Source organism: Macrobrachium nipponense, chromosome 23, assembly GCF_015104395.2.
Source record: "Macrobrachium nipponense isolate FS-2020 chromosome 23, ASM1510439v2, whole genome shotgun sequence".
NCBI lineage: Eukaryota > Metazoa > Arthropoda > Malacostraca > Decapoda > Palaemonidae > Macrobrachium > Macrobrachium nipponense.
In genome coordinates, this window is record NC_061090.1 from 63,514,737 (window position 1) to 63,535,126 (window position 20,390).

General features: G+C 37.1%; 1 protein-coding gene across 3 annotated transcripts in view; it reads right to left on the reverse strand.

The window, feature by feature from the left end:
• The window catches only part of LOC135201342 (uncharacterized), a 218,479-nt gene that overhangs the window by 13,200 nt on the left and 184,889 nt on the right, over positions 1-20,390 (reverse strand). For all 3 annotated transcript variants that reach the window (XM_064230195.1, XM_064230202.1, XM_064230190.1), the window contains 2 exons: positions 13,025-13,241; positions 4,432-4,604 (listed from right to left, as the gene is read on the reverse strand). In XM_064230195.1, the coding sequence (XP_064086265.1) occupies positions 4,432-4,604; positions 13,025-13,241 (390 nt within the window). The remainder of the gene's footprint in view (positions 1-4,431; positions 4,605-13,024; positions 13,242-20,390) is intronic.

Genomic DNA, 20,390 nt, shown 5'->3' on the forward strand with positions numbered 1-20,390 from the left:
ACTCCCAAAATTATCATGTTCACTCAGAATGTTGTGCAATGCGGAATCATCATGTCTCTTATAAACAGATGTCTCATCAGTTCGCTGGGTATACACGACCAAACTCCCATGAGAATCTAGATCAAGCCTTGAATCATTATTCTTTCTCATGACCTCAGTAGTCATGTGTGCATGTTAGTTTGTACGTATGCCACTTTTTCCTAAGATCAAATTGAGAACTCTGTATTCATTCTCTTTCGATCTCCCATCTACTCAAGATTCCTCCAAAGAGCTCTTACCTCAACGATGAGTCTCGACTTGTAGATACTTAGATAGAATATAGTATTCTTTGTACTTTGAAGTGTTTCAAAGAACCTTGAAGACTACCAACTATGAGGAAGTAAGAAGACAACCCCAGTCCCCTGCTAGATATGGCCATCAGAGAGAGAGAGAGAGACGAGAGAGAGAAGAGAGAGAGAGAGAGAGAGATGCCAGCTATGCGCCTCGAATACCAATTGCTATTCATGACTGTGAATCAGAAGTACCTCAGGCGGACCGCTTTCCTGTATATTGTAGAAAGCTGGTCAAAGCCATATATATATAATATATATAATATATATATAATATATATATATATATATATATATATATATATATATACCTTTGATTTCATAGACTCCTATGTGTTTGGAATCTGGTTTCTGCTGAATGTAAATTATGGATAAGTGAAGACGAAAGCGTTAGGGCGGCCTAATGTTTGTGTGATCTATCGTAAATTATCCACATGAGGGATTATGATTTTGTTTGTGAATTTTTCCTTTTCTTTGTTTTCTTTGGGTTTGTAAAAAATGCTCTTTGATTTGTGTATGGCTTTTTCTATTATGTGTTTGGGGTATTTTAGCAAGATAAGTTGATTTCTGATTATTTCAAGTTCTTTGTTAAGAAAATCTGGGAAGCAAATTCTCGCGTGAATAATTTACGAGAGATCATACAAACATTAGGCCACCCTAACCCTTTCATCTTCACTTATCCATAATTTTCATTCAGCAGACCCCACTTTCTAAAGGCATAGGAGTCTATGAAATCCCCGGTAGGGATTGTGATAAGTCATACTATGGATTCACAGGAAGATCTCAACATAATTGCTCAGTTAGATATAGACAACATAGTTCAGCAATTTGCCATCATATAAACAACACGAACCATACCTTGGATTGGAACTCATCCCTAATTTTATACAAAAGCAGTTTTCAATACAAATGTCAGATGATAGAATTTTCAATGATAAAACAACAAGATAATAGGATCAACCTTTCCAATGGGGCCTGGAACTCTGACCATATAGACCATATCTTCCTTAAGGCAATGGTGAAGCAGATGAAGACAATTGACAGAACCAACGGTGGCTTAGCAGTGACCCCAATCATCACCTAACGGCATATCTCCCACTATATACTTTGCAAATTTGGCTGTAAACCAGTATTTTAATGGGCCTTTTAGGCTTGAGACGTACCCTGTTTTAACAGAAGAATTTGATATAGATATATATATATATATATATATATATATATATATATATATATATATATATATATATATATAAACTATATAAGGGTGGGAGTCAGTCCAACGAAATATAGCCATTAACTGTAAACCAGAGTGTTTTAATGGACCTTTTATGCTTGAGATGTACCCTCTTTTAATGGAAGGAAGAATATATATATATATATATATATATATATATATATATATATATATATACTATATATACATATATATAAACATAATATATATATATATATATATATATATATATATATATATATATATATATATATATATGTATATATATATATTGCAAGGAATTTACGCCATATTCATTTCAAAATAATATAAGCTGAAATTTATTTATAATTCAATACAAGTGCAGTCACACCTATAACTCATACACCAATCCTTTTGAGGGATAACTCTGAATCACCTCTCGTCTATTTTGACTGCTGCCACCCTGTCCTTGCAGGTACTGGAATCAAGAGAAAGCCCACCTTGCCAAGGAAGGGATTAACCAGTACCATAATGGACTTGCCATATGGTCACCACATGGTAACTTGACCACGAGGGTCAGAGGTCGCAGAAGGACAGACAATACCGCCATCTGCCAGGAAGTTAACAAACTTTCTCTCCAAACTGATAAAAGGTGCATACTCGCTCTGGATGGCCTTAGACAATTTGACTCCTCCAATGAGTTTACTCGCATTGCTTCTCCTGAGCAAACCATTCCCGGCCCCCTTTTTTGAGATGGCTATTGCCGTCTTATGTTATCCTTTGTAGTGCCATAATAATCACTTGCCATCAGCATTCCTGAAGAAAATGACTCTGATCTCTGATCCAGGTATGTAGCAAGTTGACAAGGTTACTTCAGTCAGTTTATCTCGGCTTTCAACTTTTTTCTTTTCCCCTTCCAGAGTGATTCCTGTTTTATTACGACTGCATTGTGATATAATTGTATTGTGTTATACTCCTGTTAGGGCCCCCATAGTGCGGCTATTGATATATGTATATGTACGGCAGATTCAACATTAAGAAAAACCTCTCTTGAGGGCTCAGTGGGTTTGAACGTCGACTGGAAGTCGTTGGAGGGAACTGAGAGGGTTCGAGTCATTTAAGATATCAGTCCGTTTTTCATTTATAATTCCCTTTCGGAGATATTCCCGAAATAGCATGAATTGGATATTAAACACTTGTAACTTAATGCTTGTATATAAATCACGGTGATGTGATAGAAATTCATATTTCCACACGCATTGGGAATTTATATATTTTCAAATATGTTAACCAAGGGGGAATTTTTTAGTCGATAAGAAATTCCTTTGCTCACGGGCACGAACCATCGAACCAGTAAATTCACTGTGCGTCATGAATTTGTTGGTTCGATGGTTCATGCCCGTGAGCCGACGAATTTCTTCTTGACTAAAAAATTCCCCTTCGGTTAAAATATATGAAGATATATTAATTCCGAGGTAGAGCGAATTAGATATTAAAGGACATTTGTAGCTCGATGTATGTATAAGATATATATATATATATATATATAATATATATATATATAGATATACACATACATACATACATACATACATACATACATACATCATACATACATATATATATATACATACATACATACATACATACATACATTCATACATATATATATATATATATATATCTATATATAATCTATATATATATATATATACACACACACAGTAATCCCTCAGTTACCCCGATCAAGTTTTACATGATGGGGGTGGGGGAGGGGGTTGGTTGGATTGGTACATGTGTGTGTATGTTATTTATTGCCATCGGTTTCAGGTAATTTTAACATTTATTTCAGTTATGCATCAAGATACACCAAATGCAACTTCACAGAAAGTGCCAAATATAGATATAAAAATTATGTGCATCTTAAAACTTTTGTGGAAATTTGTGAAAAAATGGCAGTTGTTGGTGATCCAATAGAAGAAGAAGAAGAAGAGAGGGTAATAAATTTAGTAGCTTCACTTCCTGATGATTATTCAACTATAATGAACAGCTCTCGAAGCCATGGTTACTTTTAAAAACTATATGACTGAACTAAGGGAAACGAATAATGGTGGGTGAGTACATTCTTTGCTATTTCTTATTCAACCTGCTGGTACAAGTGATTGACTTATAGTGTTTATAAATGTTTTGGTAATGGGATTTTAATGACTTGTGGTGTATGTACGGTTCCATGTAAAATTTACATTTTTGTAGTTGATATGGAGTATTGCGTTGTTTTATTGATTACTAACTTGCATACTGGCCCCACTAAAATGACAAACATAGCTTCACATTCTATTTGAGATTTCTGAGGAATGTCTTACTAAAATCATTCCCTAAAACTGAGAGAACAATTTCAATTCAGTAAATGAAGTCTAATCATTCATAAATTAACTTTTTCAGTTTATCATGAAAAGTAGTCCATACATCATTGATGTTCATCGAAGAAAAGGTTGGAGTAAAAGTTACATAAGAAAGACTTGGAAATGAGTTTTCATAGAATGGATAGACTTGAAATGAACTTGAACTTTTGTCACAAATCTTACTTTAAGATCCCATATGCAAAGCAACTAGATCACATTTATAAATTATTATAGTCTTACCAGTCTAATGAACACTGATATTACAAGTGGTGACTCATGACAAAATTTAAGGAAGTGCTTCCCACTATTGCATTTAATTTTTTTTCTTGCGAAAGCATAGACTTGCAAGAGCTTCAAAATTTTACAGGAAAATTAACTACTGATACCTTGGTTGCACTTGTAATAAAGTTTTGCCATTTTTTAAACAATTATTTTCCTAAACCGACTGGACTATTTGTCACTTATAGTCTTAAATATTCCAGCAGATATCCCTTTAATTTCTTACCTTCGCTGAGAATGTATCTTGTCTAATACTGTAGGTGAGGGAAGCTTCAAACTGTGAATGGCCTGGAATTGTCTGTATGTGGACCTGAAACACTACTTCACTCACTGCCGTTGAGTCACTTAGGTCAGGGACAAATCCATCCATATCAGCACTGTGTTTGTAAGAAAGTAGTCCTGTGAAAGACAATTTTAAAAGCAATCAGAATTTTTACTGAGGGACCTATATTGAAATATACTTTTTTAATAAAGAGAAGATCCCCAGCCATGGAACCCCATAAGATTACCTTAGTACCGTTAAATGGAAAGGGTTATGCTCCGTGGAAAGTGCAGGTAAAAATGCATTTGGTAAAAGATGACTGATGCAGAATTGTGGAGGGGTCAGAAGAAGGTTCTTCTGCAACAGATGCTGTAGCTATTCATAAGTTTGAGTTAAGAAAAGACAGGGCTTTGGCTACAATCGTGTTAGAAAAAGTCATGGGCCGATAAATACAGGTTAAAAAGAAAATTATACAGCCTGCAACTGAAGCCTGGTGATGATTTATAAGTGCATCTTAAAACTTTTGTGGAAATTTGTGAAAAAATGGCAGTTGTTGGTGATCCAATAGAAGATGAAGAAAGGGTAATAAATTTAGTAGCTTCACTTCCTGATGATTATTTAACTTTAATGAACAGCTTAAGAAGCCATGGAAAAGGTTCCTTCATTAGAATCAGTCACTGAGAGGTTGCTGCATGAAAAATATAAAATTAAAGGTGATGGGCCTATGCAGGAAAGTGAAATCAAGTCTTTAGTTGCTAAACAGGAAAAAAGTGTTAAGTGTTTTTAATGTGATAAAACAGGCCATGTAAAAAATTTTTTTTACATTTTTTATTGAAAAGTGTAAGAAAAAGAAAAGAAAATAATGAAAACAGTCAGGGTCAAAAGGTTAAACAAAGTCTAGTTGCCAAAGAGTAAAATAGTAATAACGAGGTTACTTTATCTGTTAGTGCTTTATCTACTAGTGATACATTTAATGATTTTTGGGTACTTGATTCAAGTGCTACTCAGCATATGTGTAATGATGTCTCTTTTCTAATTTTTTAAAATCTAAGTGTACTTGTTAAAATTGAAATGGGTGATGGGAGACCACTTACCGCTGTTGGTGAAGCCACTGTGTCTTAGCAAGTTAATTTACCTAATAACAAAGTAGAAAATCATATACATGAAAAAGTTTTGTATATGCCAGATTTAGCTTATAATTTGATATCTGTTTCTCAGGTTACATTAGGAGGTAAAGTGGCACAATTTTATGAACCTCCTGTCAGATTAGGAGAATGGGCTAATTTATCTATAGGGGAACTGGATGAGCCTTCGACAGTTGAAGAAGCTCTTTGTGGTCCAGAAACTGAAAAATGGAGAAGAGGTAAGCAAATTGAGATGGACTCTAGTTGAATCTCCATTAGAACGTAAACCCATTAATTATAAGTGGGTCTTCAAGGAGAAAGTAGGTGTAGATGGAACTGTGTTCTTACAAGGCCAGATTAGTGGCACAAGGTTTTTCTCAGAAAATTGAGACTGACTACGAAGAATGTAAACTTTCAGAAAAATTGTATATGACACAACCTGAGGGTTGGGAAGGAAAATTTTGTCTGTAGATTAGATAAGGCAATCTATGGTCTTAACTCTTAAACAAGTTCCAGAATGTTGGAATTTATCATTGGATGCTTACCTGAAATCAGTGAATTTTCAAGTCAAGTAGTGAATCCTATATTCATACTAATGTTTCTAATAATGCCTTGAGTATTATTGCTGTGTATGTTATAATTGCTTGTAATTCTCTAGATTATTTGGCAGAAATTTAAGTAACATTAAGTAACAAGTACGAAATGAAAGATTTGGGTAAACTGCATTATTTCCTTTGTGTTAACGTAGTTAAGATATTGATAAGATTTGTATTAATCAGTCTGCTTCAATTGAAACATTGCTGAAGAAATTTGGTTTAGATTAATCAAAACCTGTGTCTAACCCTGTTGAAGTTACTTGTACACTTGAAAAGGCTACAGAGGAATCAGATTTATTTAGCAGCGAAATTTATCAGTCTGCTGTTGATAGTTTACTATATTTGTCTACTAGATATAACATTTGCTGTATGTAATGTTGCCAAATTCTGTACTAATCCAACAAGATATCATTGGTCTGCTGTAAAAAGAATTGATTATTCTTGTGTTGGGTACTGAGATGCAGATTGGGGATGGAGATTACAAACTATTGCAAATTCACTCCAGGATATTGTTTTTCACATAATATCAACTGCCCTCAATGCAGTCTTTCGGCAAAAGTGGTAAGGCCTCCAAATTCTGCTAACGTTCGCAACCAACCCTGATCAATGAGAGCTAGGGCACAATAACAACAATACAACAACCAGACAAAACAAAACCTTCACCTACACTTAGACATTAAAAGTACCACCAACCCAACCATAAAAAACTGGTGGGTACCCAGGTACGCTCTACCCCAAGACTTCCCAAGAACACAACATAAGATTCAAGGTGAAATGTGATGAAGGAAGAAACACTTCCTACATTCCCTTTCCCAATACTAATTTACTGCAATCTTTATACATCGTCTCCACGTCCTGAAGATAATGAGTAGCAATTACTGACTTACACTTCCAGTAAGCCTTATCCAAATAAAAGGATGTAAGAGACAGATTCTACTTGAAAGCTAATGAAATCGCTACTGATCTGACTTCGTGAGCCCTTACTTTCAATAATTGGCAATCTTCCTCACCTATTTAAGTGTGTCCTTCCTCAATTACATCCTTCAGGAAGAAATGTAAAGAATTTTTTCTAAGTCTAGAGGTTACTAGATGTACCTCTAATTCCTTCCGATCTACCAAGATAAAACTTAAGTGCTCTTACAGGACAGAGTGGTCTTTCTTCGTCTTCTGACCCTAGATTCCTGTCAGACTTTTAATTTTAAAAGACCGAGGTCTTTTAAAATTAAAAGGTTTTCAGTGAGAAATCCTAACATAAGTGAACATGCGTTGTCTGCCACAAAACCGAAAAGAGGCTGTATTTAGGTGCTCGGACTGAGAACTAGTGAGCCACTTCAGTACTATGTCTAGATTCCACGAGACAACTTCCATGTTCCTTTTCTTCATGTCAAAGGATCTAATTAAGCCTGAAATATCCTGATTGGCAGATAAATTGATTCCTCTACGCCTGAACACCGAACCAAGCATCGCTCTGTATCCTTTTATGGTAGAAAGGAAAATCCACAATATATGTTATAGGATATTTTAGTAGAAGAGACTATTGTTTTTGCATCAATTTCGGAATATTGTCCACTTGCTTTGGTATACGTTAGTTGATGATTTATGTCTGCACTTGGAAACAGCTTCTGTAGTTGCTCTCAAAAACCATTTTGCTCTGAGGGGCCTTTTGATAGTTTGTACCCTGTTAGAGCCAGAAAGGACAACTTTTAGTGAAAGTAGTTGATATGGGGCTGTCTGAGAAGCTTATTCTTTTGAGGTAGAAGCCTTGGAAAATCTACCAGCAAGCTCATTAGTTGTGGGAACCATTCTCTTAATGGCCAAAATGGTGCTAACACCATTGTTACATTCTAGTGATGATGGAACTAGTTCAATACTTCCCTGATCATTGCAAACGGGGTAAATGTGTAGAGGAATTTGTTGGACCAATTGAGTAGCATGGCATCTGTTGGCCATGCTAGTGGATCCGAAATCAGAGCAAAATAGTGGCAGTCGGAAGTGTTGCTCCTGTCATAGCAAGAGATTTGCCTTCCTTCTGGGAAGGCAGCTCTGGAAAAGAGCCACCACTATAGGGGTGCCATGTGTCCTTCTGAGAAAGTGTCCTTAGTGGAGGGGCCGGAGACTCTCCTCCACGGATCCCATTCCTAGGAACTTGTTCTCCATCTTTATGAAAAAGTACAGAAGTCTGTCAAACTTGATTAAAATCAAAATGGCAACAACTTTCTTTTATAATATAATATATAAACTATAAATAAATTTTAATTATTAATACCTGAATTTAAGATCTGTACAGTTTCCTTGCTGGAGTTCCTTAGCTCCTTCTGGCATGGTATCCCAGGGTGAGGGTCTGGAGAGTGGCTCATGATGTGTTAGATATTTAACTGACTTATTTTTTGTTACACAAAAGACATTGGAATCAGAATTCCAAGGAATCTGTGACCACTTGAAAGATTTCAACCTTCAAAAGAGGTTCAGGAGTCCCAGGGGATTGCATGGTGTTAGCAATGTGAGATTCCTCAAATGAAAATGTTCACAAAAATATGAAGATATTATAATGTTTTAAATTCCATTAATGCATTTTGTAAGTTTTGCTGTCACAATGAAAAAGAATTTTCCAAATCAAGAGAATTTAAAGAGCATATTTCTATGAAACTTCCCTGGCCAATCAATGACTTCTCTGGTCTGAACCGGAAACTGAAAAGTTTCTGCCGCTTGTGATGATAAAGAGCGCATCTTTACATTAATTACTTTTATGTTATACCGGCCTAACTCCTTTCAAGTCTTCGGAAATCTTGAATTTTAAGTAAAATTCCATATTTTTCCTTGAAGAAATCTTTACTGTTGTGGTTTAAAAGTTTAATCAGACAGCTTGGAACTACGATTAAACTGCTTGGAACTACTTTTTTTTTTATCTCAATATTGTGGCTCTGAAATACTTCGTGTGTTTTTTATTACTTTTGCAGATCTTAAATTCAGGTATTAATAAACTTTCTTGTTTGTCTATCTAAAAAATAAAAGTTACCGATTAAAATTTATTCATAGTTTATATTATAAAAAGAAAGTTGTTACCATTTTGATTTTAATCAACTTTAAGAGACTTCTGTACCTTTTCTCCTTAAGTCTTTAGTTTTTGTGACAGATAGCAGAGCAATTGTCAAGCTATATGCTTAGAGATTGTGAGTTTTATATGGTAACTATCTGTAAGAGTAAGCAGTCCTCTGTATATTATTAAAAAAAAATATATATTTCAAAATGTAGACAAAGGCCACTTTTTTTTTCAAAGATCTCCCCAGATACTATCACACACACACACAATTGGCAATAGGTAATCTTGGTCAATTTGGCCAGCCTGGGAATATCCCCAGTATACAGATTACAGTACTAATCTTTAAGGTAATCATACTGACATGGTTTTAAGCATAAACAAACACAACAAACCCCACTAATATCTTACTGAAAGTTCTTTCTCCAGAACGAAATGGATATATGAAATTAATATATATGACGACAAGGCTCTTGAACATGACAAAAAGTGGGAGATTTCTTCTGGCCTATTATCAAAACTGAAATGCAGAAACGGCGCCTCTTTTTGTACTGATTCTGTGCAAGTGCCGGATATTCGCTTGCAATGTGGTTTTTGGTTTCATTTTTTGTGTTGCACTTCCTACATATGGGAGAGACGTTATTTCCATCTATCGTTCTGTGAACATATCTGGTTCTTAGGGCCTGATCTTGTACAAGCTGCTGTTATCATTCCTTCAGTTTCCTTCTTGAGCTCTCCGCTCAGTAGCCATTGCCACTTGTCATCGCTGGCTAGTTCTTTAGTCTGTCTTATGTATTGTCTGTGCATTGGTTTGTTGTGCCATTCCTCTGTTCTGCTTGTCCTTCTCCTGTCTCTGTATATCTGGGTCTTCATCTACTTTTATCAGTCCTTCCCATGCACTCTTGAGCCACTCGTCTTCACTGCTTTTCATATATTGCCCCAGTGCTCTGCTCTCGATGTTGACGCAGTCCTCTATGCTTAGTAGTTCCCTCCCTCCTTCCTTTCGTGATATGTATAGTCTGTCCGTATTTGCTCTTGGATGTAGTGCTTTGTGTATTGTCATGTTTCCTTGTTTTCTGGTCTATCCTGCGAAGGTCTGCTTTCGTCCATTTCACTACTCCTGCGCTGTATCTGATTACTGGCACTGCCCATGTGTTTATGGCTTTTATCATATTTCTGGCGTTGAGTTTTGACTTGAGTATCGCTTTTAGTCTCCATATATTCTTTCCTGATCGTGTCCTTTGTCTCTTAGTGTTTTATATCCCCTCCTTCCATTATTCCCAGGTATTTGTATCCCGTCTCATCTATGTGTTTGATGCTGTTCCCATCTGATAACTTTATCCCTTTAGTCCTTGTTACTTTGCCCTTTTGTATGCAGACTAAGACACATTTTTCTATTCCAAACTCCATCCTGATGTTCCCAGATACAATCCTTACAGTCTGGATTAGGGTATCTATTCACTTGATGCTCTTACCATACAGCTTGATGTCGTCCATGAACATCAGATGGTTGATTCTGTTGCCTCTTTTCTTGAGTTGGTACCCAGCATCCATCTTCTGCAGTACTTTTGTCATGGGAATCATGGCTACTACGAAGAGTAGTGGGGACAGTTAGTCACCCTGGAAGATTCCTCTCCTGATATTAGCCTCTGCTAGTCCTATTCCAGAGCTTGTAAGTATTGTATTCCAGTTGCGCATTGTATTTTTGAGGAAGCTGGTGGTATTATTATTATCATTATTATTATTATTATTATTATTATTATTATTATTATTATTTGACAATTATGAATAGGTTTCACCTAATGTTTAAAGGCAAGTTTTACATAATTTCCCAAAATGTAGAAATGATCTCTGTCAACCCTAATTTGAATTGTGACCTGAGGAAACGCCAAGAAGTAAAACTACCGAGGTATTTGATTTATTAGTTGTATTCTAGGGTTGTGAGTAATAATGTTGGACACCATCATTGGTATCAATATTTCAAGTGAGAAGGAATGTCATGTATTCCTATTGCGATTTTTAATAAACACCTACTAGCCACTCATAGCATTACTCTTCGTTGAAAGCACAGGCGAACCTACTAAAGAGAGATTCAGGTGAGCCTACTAAAGAAATTTGAATGAAAAAATCTTTTGTGCATGCACCAACCGATTCCATTGTGCTGCAAGATGTCCTTACTCATTCTTCTGAGTGCCTAAGAAGCTTATAGTTAATCAATTTATCATCATAAATTAATTTGTGTTCCATTTTATCCACTTTAAGTGTAATGACCAATGTTTAGTGAATTAATTATCTCTTCATACCTTTCAGCTAGTGACTGTTGCGTCACGCATGGGTTATTGTGAATACCTCTACTCAAGTTTCAGAGATTGTCTAGAAATTTCTGTCGTTTTCATTAGTTTCCAATTTACCTTTATTGCTTTCTTTATGTAATTCTATTTCTGGAGTCTCTGATAAATGTAATGGGCCTTTGTCTTATCCCCAATTGGGGTGGTTTGTTTACCCAGAAATGATGTTCTCTTTTTCCTTCATCACAGTCCAGTTTGTTATTTATATTTCTTATACTGGATGGCTTGGTGGTAAGTAATCCTCATTTTATATTTTACTTCTCATTACAATTTCGGTATTAATTCTACCTCATTGTAATTGTGCAGGCAAAGAGGATAAATCCTAAATATCTTCATTCATCAGAATCACAACCTTGGGGTCAGTTTTTTGCAATCTTCGTTGGTGGCAGGACCATCAAAATCTGCTGAAGGGAGCGCAATTGGTGCTGGCAGATCCCGCAATCCCTGTCCAAATGGACATCCTCTCATTAGCGCCACGAGTGATGGGATCTGGTCAGTGAAAGAGTGCCACAAGCACATTAAACTATCTACATCTTCAAGCAATCTTCCTAAGCATTAAAGCATGCAAACATTTGTGATTTCATATCGTCGCTGAATTGGGGTCCTGTCTGATAATGCCACTGACATTGTGTTCATGAGGAACCAAGGTCTTGCCTGATAACGCCATTGACATTGTGTACATAAGGAACCAATGTAGGACAAGGTTAGCGTGTCTTTACTTGTTGCCTGTAGAGACCTTTACTCGGGAAGAAAGGCACAAGGATTTTATTAAGCCGAAATTCACCAAGTGGTTCACAATATCCTTCTTGAGGGCTTTCATGACTGTTACTGGCATAACCCTTTTGCTATGGACCTGTTATTGCAACTAATGACGAGACCAGTGTCCTACAAACAAAGTGTGACACACGTGAAACGATAGGAAAGCTATTCTTACAACTTTTTTGGGCTGAGGAACATGAAGAAAAAAAACCGTCTCATGTTTTAGAGGCGGTAGACTGGGTATGTGTTTTATTGTTAAGAACCAATGATGGGAATCAGTTAAGACTAAGAAGTTATTGGAAAATTCAGCTTTGTGGCTAAGAAGCTACAAAGGATGACATTTTCGAGGTTAAGAAGTGATGCAACAAGTCAGTAATAGGATTTATAATGCAATAAGGAGGAAAAGCTGTTAATGGTTACCAAGGTTTGTAACTTAATTATCAATAATGTTCACGGCTAAGGAGTGATTGCTTATTCAGTAGCACAGAAAGAATTATGGCTAACTAGTAACTCACAAACATATGTGAAGTGATCGTGATGCTGCAAAGTTTTGAAAATGACTGTAATGTACTAGCAATTCCTTTAAGCTAAGAAATTCTGTGCAAGAAAGTAATATCTGGTTTTGAGAATTTAAATCCTATACCTATTAGAGACTACCTTACCTTTAGATTTATGCTTAACCAATACCCTTACCTTTATTAGGCAGTAACCTTCCAGCCCAAGTTATCTTATCTAAGGTTAGCTCCTGACAAAGGGAACGGTGTGATGCAGTAAATGTATTTATGTAGTGAACTAGAGCCTGAGCAGCTCTCTGTACTCGCTCTTCTTCTACTTGCACAGGCTCCCAACTCAGGCAAGCACACCAGTGAGGTTCAATGAATGCGTCTGCGCACGTGCGGGATGTTGGAACCTGCGGACAGTGATGTTGCACTTGTTTTATTTTTCATCTGAATAAGTTAGAGCTGGAAAGGAAATTGGACTTTCATAAAACTACTATTTTCTTTCATGGGATCTGGAAATGAAGTTCAGTTTCCTAAGTAGCTATCATTAAGACTGGACTACATTACTTTTTTATCTGATAGAGAAGCCATTCAAAACAATTGTGGCTATTTCCTTAGCAGATATTTAATAATAATAAATATAATAATACTATTTTTTTATAAGAAAACATGTATAGCATAAAATATAGGAAAATGTTAGCATGAGTGTGTGTAGAAGCAGGCATATGTTTGTACATGTATATTGAAGGTGTACAACCATTAGTGTTTTTAAATGCATCGTTTATATGATTGAAATACTTCAACATTTTATCACTATTCACTGACTTATGATCATGGAGTCACCCAAACAATATGTAGTCGCATACTGGATAAAGGGTTACACATTGAGCTATTCGTTCAACAAATAATCAATACTTTTTTCAAAAGCTATATACCACATCAATATTTTATCTTCTAGGATGTAAGTGTTCTTAATTTTACGATTTGACAGGAAAATGGTAGTTGTAAACTGTTACATCACAAAATTAAGATATTGGTCAGTGCCACCTGAATGTGACTCTTTTCCAAGTACTAACAGAGTCGGTATTACAATTACACGTATGTGTGTTGTCACACAGTAGTATATGAGAGGTTTAATAAATAACACTTGAGCAACAACGTATCACTAGGGCGACTATAACTCCTGGCCGATCGTTCATGCAGCAGTAGTAATTATAAGGATTGTTCTTTGAACAGCTTCTCTCTTGAAGCAAACGCTAAAATAACTTTGTTGAATTGAAAGGGCTGTATTCTTCTTTCCGTCTGCTTTGAGTAACCAAATTTTCAACTTGCCTTGTTTGCCTTGCTTCACCTACCACAGGCTGTCACTTAGAGGTCCTTTACATATAGTCCCATCTCACTCTGCGTTTTTCTTGGGCCTAAAGCAAAAGTGATTCTTCACCTCCCAGTCGCGCGGTTTGCGCACTGCTGGACAAGCAGTTAACTACCGAACTCCCTTGTCCGAAGCTTACGACCGTTCCAGCTGCCGCTAGTTACCTTCCTATTGTTAAAGGTAGGTACCTTGTGTAGTCTTCAAAGGTATATTACAGTTTAGTTACACTCAGCCGAATAAATATTATACTTTCAAATCTTGTGCAGCAAGTAAAATAACATAGAAAACGTCAATTGCCATAATCAAGCTCGCTGCGGAATACTTATATAGAATTACCGAGGAATCACTGATACTCTTGCATATTTGTTGAACACAACTCATTAGTTTTTTTTTTTAAGACTCCAGCCACCTCCAACATTAAAATGTATATTTTTGGGGGGTAAAACACATAAAAACAAAAAACTTCTCAATGCATAACCTTCGCAAATTCTAAATAACAGAGGAAAATAATATTCAAATTGCAATAAGTTGGGTGTTGTAAATTTATTTTGCACATATCTATTTTCTAACTTTAACAAAGTCACTGCTAAGAACGACAAATCACTATACCCCATTTTCTTTAGTAAGCTGAGCAGAAATTTAAATACTGTATTTTAAATACTCTGATTAATTTTACTTAGCATTTAAAATATTTGATAGATAGATTTAATAAACATATTTAACTGTCCTTTTAAATTAGTTAAGAAATTAATTGAATTAGGGAGGAGTGATAAGAACCATTGACCTGGCATGTGCTTTTTTATTTTTGTGTAGCTATAGGCCAAGCACGGGCGATTTAGGCCTTGTTCAAACAGAGCATTACAGACGGACGGCAACTAGTTTTGTCAGTTTCAACTTGAGTTTAATTTAGGTAGTGTAGGATTGTAGAAATTAATAACCCTTAAGAGAATTGGTTTGTATGATCTCCTTTCCTATTTGTACCTATGCCTAACCCAGATCCTATCTGAATCCTTATCTACAACCAAAATCTGTCGTCGGAAAATGTCGGTAATTAGAATAAATTTTTATCAACGTACCCATTTATTTCCACGAATGTGATTAGAGGTCACTGGGTTTGCTGACTAAATAGATTGGATTTGTTTTCAGTTTAGGAGCGAATCAAGATGTGTGTGTCCAAACTAGGCTAACTTAAAGGTAGGTCGATAAACAAATTTCCACAATGGCTAGGTCGCCATGATTGAATGTCCAATTTGAGTCAACGGTCGTTCGATAGGAAGCGGTTTTGTCTGTTAACTTTTAACTTGCTTATTTAAGATGCAATGCACTGTTTTCCTTACCTTAACTAAATTTTAGAGCCCTTTTACGTAGTTAGGGTGTTGTAATATTGGAGTTTATGAGAATTAATTGTACATAGACGTAGATTGAACAATTTTGCATGGGTTTATATAATTACATGGGTATAGTGGAACATTTAGCCAAAATTAGGTCTGTCTGTTTACTTAGCATTACTATTTGTGATTAGTTTACCTTAGCTTTACTTTAATTGGATCAAAACTTAATTGAATTCCAGGACCAAACTGAACTGCCCTGGGAATCTTGTGGCCTTGGTTTAGTTTATTCATAGTCCTCATTAGTTTAATTGCACTTACCTAAATTACTCTTACCTGATTTTAATTAACAAGCATTTTCTTACACAAGTCTGAAAAGATGTTATGTGCATGGAAGAATTGTGCGCTTAACAGCCTGTTTCATACAATTTACTCTATTACTAGAGAACATTCAGTGGAAGGAATACCCTCGTAATTTTGTAGTGAATATTCTTTCAATCTTCCCACTGAGTGAAACAAATTTCCCACATATTGGCATCCCCAGCGGGATGTTTTAAGGTCTGTGTTGTTGCCCTGGGATTTTTCAGCTTTGTTACCTTTTAAACTCATAAAATGTCTTTTAAACTCATAAAATGTCTGCAACACAATTAGCATATTCCCTCCAACTTTATGAGGAAACCTGCAAGGATCTATGCACAAGCGCCGCTGACATAATTCAAAGGGCAAGTGATGTTGAGTCCTCGACCTTGGAGGCATATTGTCTCAGGCTAGAGTCTCAGATAAAGAAATATGAAGAATTCAACTTGAAGTACTTAGTTCAACTTGGAGAAGAAGGGTTCTCTGAGCAAGCCCCTGATAGAACACAACTCACTGCAAAGCGGCATCATGCCACCCAAATCATCATGCAAAGCACTGAAGTTTTGGAGAAACTAAAAATCGTGTGCATGGAACCTCACAGTATTGCAACAGAGTTTAGACTATTGCATACGGTTAAGTTGCCAGAATTTGAAGGGATCTATGGAGAATGGCCCCCCTTTTGGGATGTTTTCGAGTCTAACATTCACTCTCGTCCAGACTTGAGAGCTGTTGACAAATTTAATTACCTGAAGGGATGTTTGAAGGGTGAAGCACTAGCTCTGATTAAAAATATCCTTGTCACGAATAAAAACTATCTAGACACCAGTGACATGTTGAAGAAAACTTATGCTGATCCAGAGAAAATAACCTCATCTCTAATTTGTCAATTTGCAGGCATGTCTAAGCCTTCTGCAGATCTGGATTCAATATGTGGCTTCGGGCTAAACTTGAACAATATGTCAGAGGCATAGAAAGAAACAAACCTAATTCGAATCACTGTACCTGGGTACTTGGTCCTTTAGTTTTCCAAAAACTACCTGGCAAGGTGAAGGAGCAAATCCAAAACAAGTGTGGATGGGACTACCCCTCACTCCTAGATATTAGAAAGGGGCCAGGAAAGATAATCCTGACCTTGTCCTCTTTGGACTTTGAACCGAGTGATAAGAATAAAGATTACTCCCATAGAAAACCCAAGCCTAACCACAGTTCTAATAGACAAGGTAATCAGACTAAAACTCAGGGAAGAACTCATTTCAAGACTTACCACACAAAATCGTTGCATGAAATGCACTTCACCTAACTACAAGACAACAGATTGTCTTGTAAAGTTCCACAAATGTCTGTCATGTAAAACTGGACTACATCATTCAGCATTGTGCCCTGACTCCTCAACTGAAGTCTCTGCTGTGAACTATTGTGGAGACAATGATAATGACAAAGACTTAAAGTCACAAACAAGTGGAATTCTCCCTACCGCCTTAATGAAAGTGGTGTGTCCACCCTCAGGCAACACCAAGGAATGTAGATCACTGTTTGATTCTGGGGCGCAACGCACCTTCATCACACAAGAGGCAGTGGAAGATTGTAAACTTAAATGAGACAAACCCGTCTAACTGAGCATCAATGAGTTCTGGGATACTATAGAACCTAGAGAATATAGTACGGTCACTGTACCTGTCAGGGTAAATGATGACAGCCTTGTAACTTTAAAGGCTATTATCGTACCTAAACTACCTCAGAGCTCTAGGCCTCATGGACTGTCTGAGCTAGTTTCTGAACTGAAGAACAGGAATGTCAACCTAGCTCACCCTGACTTGTCAAGTAGTCAGATTGACCAAGTAAAACTGCTTGTTGGCATAGATCACTACTTTGACTTCATCCATTCTCCACAAGCAAATGGAGTGAACCTGATTGAGTCCTCCTTAGGATATCTGGTCGCTGGTAAACTGCCTAGTAATGACACCCCTATCAGTGCTCATTCTGTAACTGTAAAGAGAACCTTCCAAAGCTGCTCTAGAGATACCACTTTAGATGTCTGATAGCAAATTTGCTGAAGACCCCATCCAACAGCTTTGGACCCTAGACTCAGTCGGAACTGTTGCTCAAGATATGTCACCTGAGGATGAATTTGTACTGGAAGAATTCATGAATTCCATCAATATGGTTGAAGGATGATATGAGGTATCTCTCCCCTGGAAAGTCGATAAGAAACAACTCCCTACCAACTTAGCACTCTCGAGGAAAAGACTGAACAGTAATATTCACAAACTGAAACAAACTAATAAATATATAGAAATTTATGACCAGATCATCAAAGAACAACTGTCTCTGGGCTTCATTGAAACAGTACCAGAAGAAGACCTCAAGTCGACCAACGTGCAATATTTACCCCATTTACCTGTGTTGTGTTTGATGCAAGTGCCCGGATGGACAAGCAGGCCCCTAGTCTGAATGATTGCTTATGCTCTAGCTCATCTGACTTGTTGAAATTCCGTCTCGACTCATTTGCGGTTTCAGCAGACATCAGCAAAGCCTTCTTATGACTAGGTCTCCAACCTAGAGATCGTGATTATACATGTTCATCTGGCTGAAAGATCCTAACAATGAAAAGGACCCTCAAGCCAATAGGTTTAGATCAGTTCTCTTTGAGCCACCTGCTCACCTTTTCTACTCCAGTCGACCTTGCAACATCACTTTGAAACTTACCCCACTTCACCTGAAGTTAGTTTCCTCATGACCAAATTTTATGTAGACAACTTAATTGGTTCCTTACCTACAACAGACAGCCTCTACAGTCTTTACAAGGTTGCAAAGGAAGTTCTGTCAGATCCCAGAATGCCTTTAAGAGAATGGATCAGTATTGATCCAACTTTCAACAAAATAGAGGGTGATGGAACAACAGAAGGCTCAGATCTTGTCAAAGTTCTAGGACTTCATTGGAACTATAAAACTGACCACTTGAGCATAAAACCCCCTACCTTTGAGGAAGTTCCGCTTACCAAATGGCTACTTTTGAGCAACCTTTCAAAAGTATTTGACCCTCTAGGATTGTTTGCTCCCATAATTGTATGAGCCAAAGTTCTTATGCAAAATGTCTGGAAACTATCTAAAAGGTGGGATGATGTTTTGCCACCATAACTTCAAGAAGAGCGGTCGAAGATCAAGAAAGACCTTGAGAACATATTTCAGGAATTCCCACACTTCACAGCCAACAGAGAGACTAACTACTCTCTTCACATATTCTGTGATGCTAGTGAAAGGGCCTATGGGGCTGCAGCCTATTTGATGGACCAACGCACAGGTGCAAATCTGGTTTTCTCCAAAGCAAGAGTTGCCTTTCTTAAAAAGAAGAGCATATCACAACTTGAGCTGACTGCCAACTATAGTGCAGTCAAAATAGCTGACTATCTCAGAACAGTTTTCACTACCGATGGTGTCAAGATTACTGACACTGTCATATGATCTGACAGTAAAGTTGCCTTACACTGGATTCAGACCAACAAATCGAAAAACGTCCATGTCCACAACTGGGTGAATGAGATAAGTCAGGTCACTGAAGTGAGGTACCTCTATGTAGCCAGTGAAGACAACCCAGCAGACCTTGTCTCTAAAGGAATTTCCATGTGTCAGTTTTAGAAAAGTCAGATTTGGTTCCATGACCCAAGTTGGCTCCCGAACCCAGATATGTGGCCAGAGCAGAAACACCTGAAGAAGTTTTAACTACAGTTGTCAGTGAAGAAGCTAATTGTTCCATAGATATCCGTAGGTCCACTTCCCTTCCTAAACTTATCAATGTCACCAAGTTAGTAATTCAGTTCACTAGGCTCCTTAAACGTACAAATGCTGACCACCTTCCATATAGCAGTAAATTTCCTCTGCTTTTACCTCCAAATTCTCCTTGCAGGTGTTCAAGACACAATTTGCAAGGTGAGAGAAGAATACTGGATACCAACACTGATACATCGTGTCAAGAAGATGAAAACAAAGTGCCACCTGTGTAACTGTCTGGAAGGACCTGCCTTGCGCATGCCTCCTCCGCCACCTCTACCAGCTTGTAGAGTGAACAGTCTCCGGCCGTTTGAGGTGACAGGAGTAGATTTGACAGGACAAATTCTTTTCTGCAATCCAGACACTAAAGAAATGGACAAGGTTTACATAGTCGTGTTCACTTGTACCACAACACGAGCTTGTCACCTGGTAATGGTAAAAGACTTAACCAGCACTGCTTTTCTCAGTTCCTTCAGACGATTCGCTGCGCAAAGATCGTGCCCTCGACGAATGATTTCTGATAATGCCACTAACTTCAAGACTGGCTCTTCCTTGATTCAGTCTTTGTATGATGACACTGACGTACAGTCCACACTGACTAGGGAAAATTGTAAATAGACATTCATCACACCTAAGGTACCCCATCAAGGAGGTTTCTACGAGAGGATGGTTGGCAGTGTCAAATCAGCCCTAAAGAAAGCTATATTCAAGAAGAGGATTAATTCTGATGAACT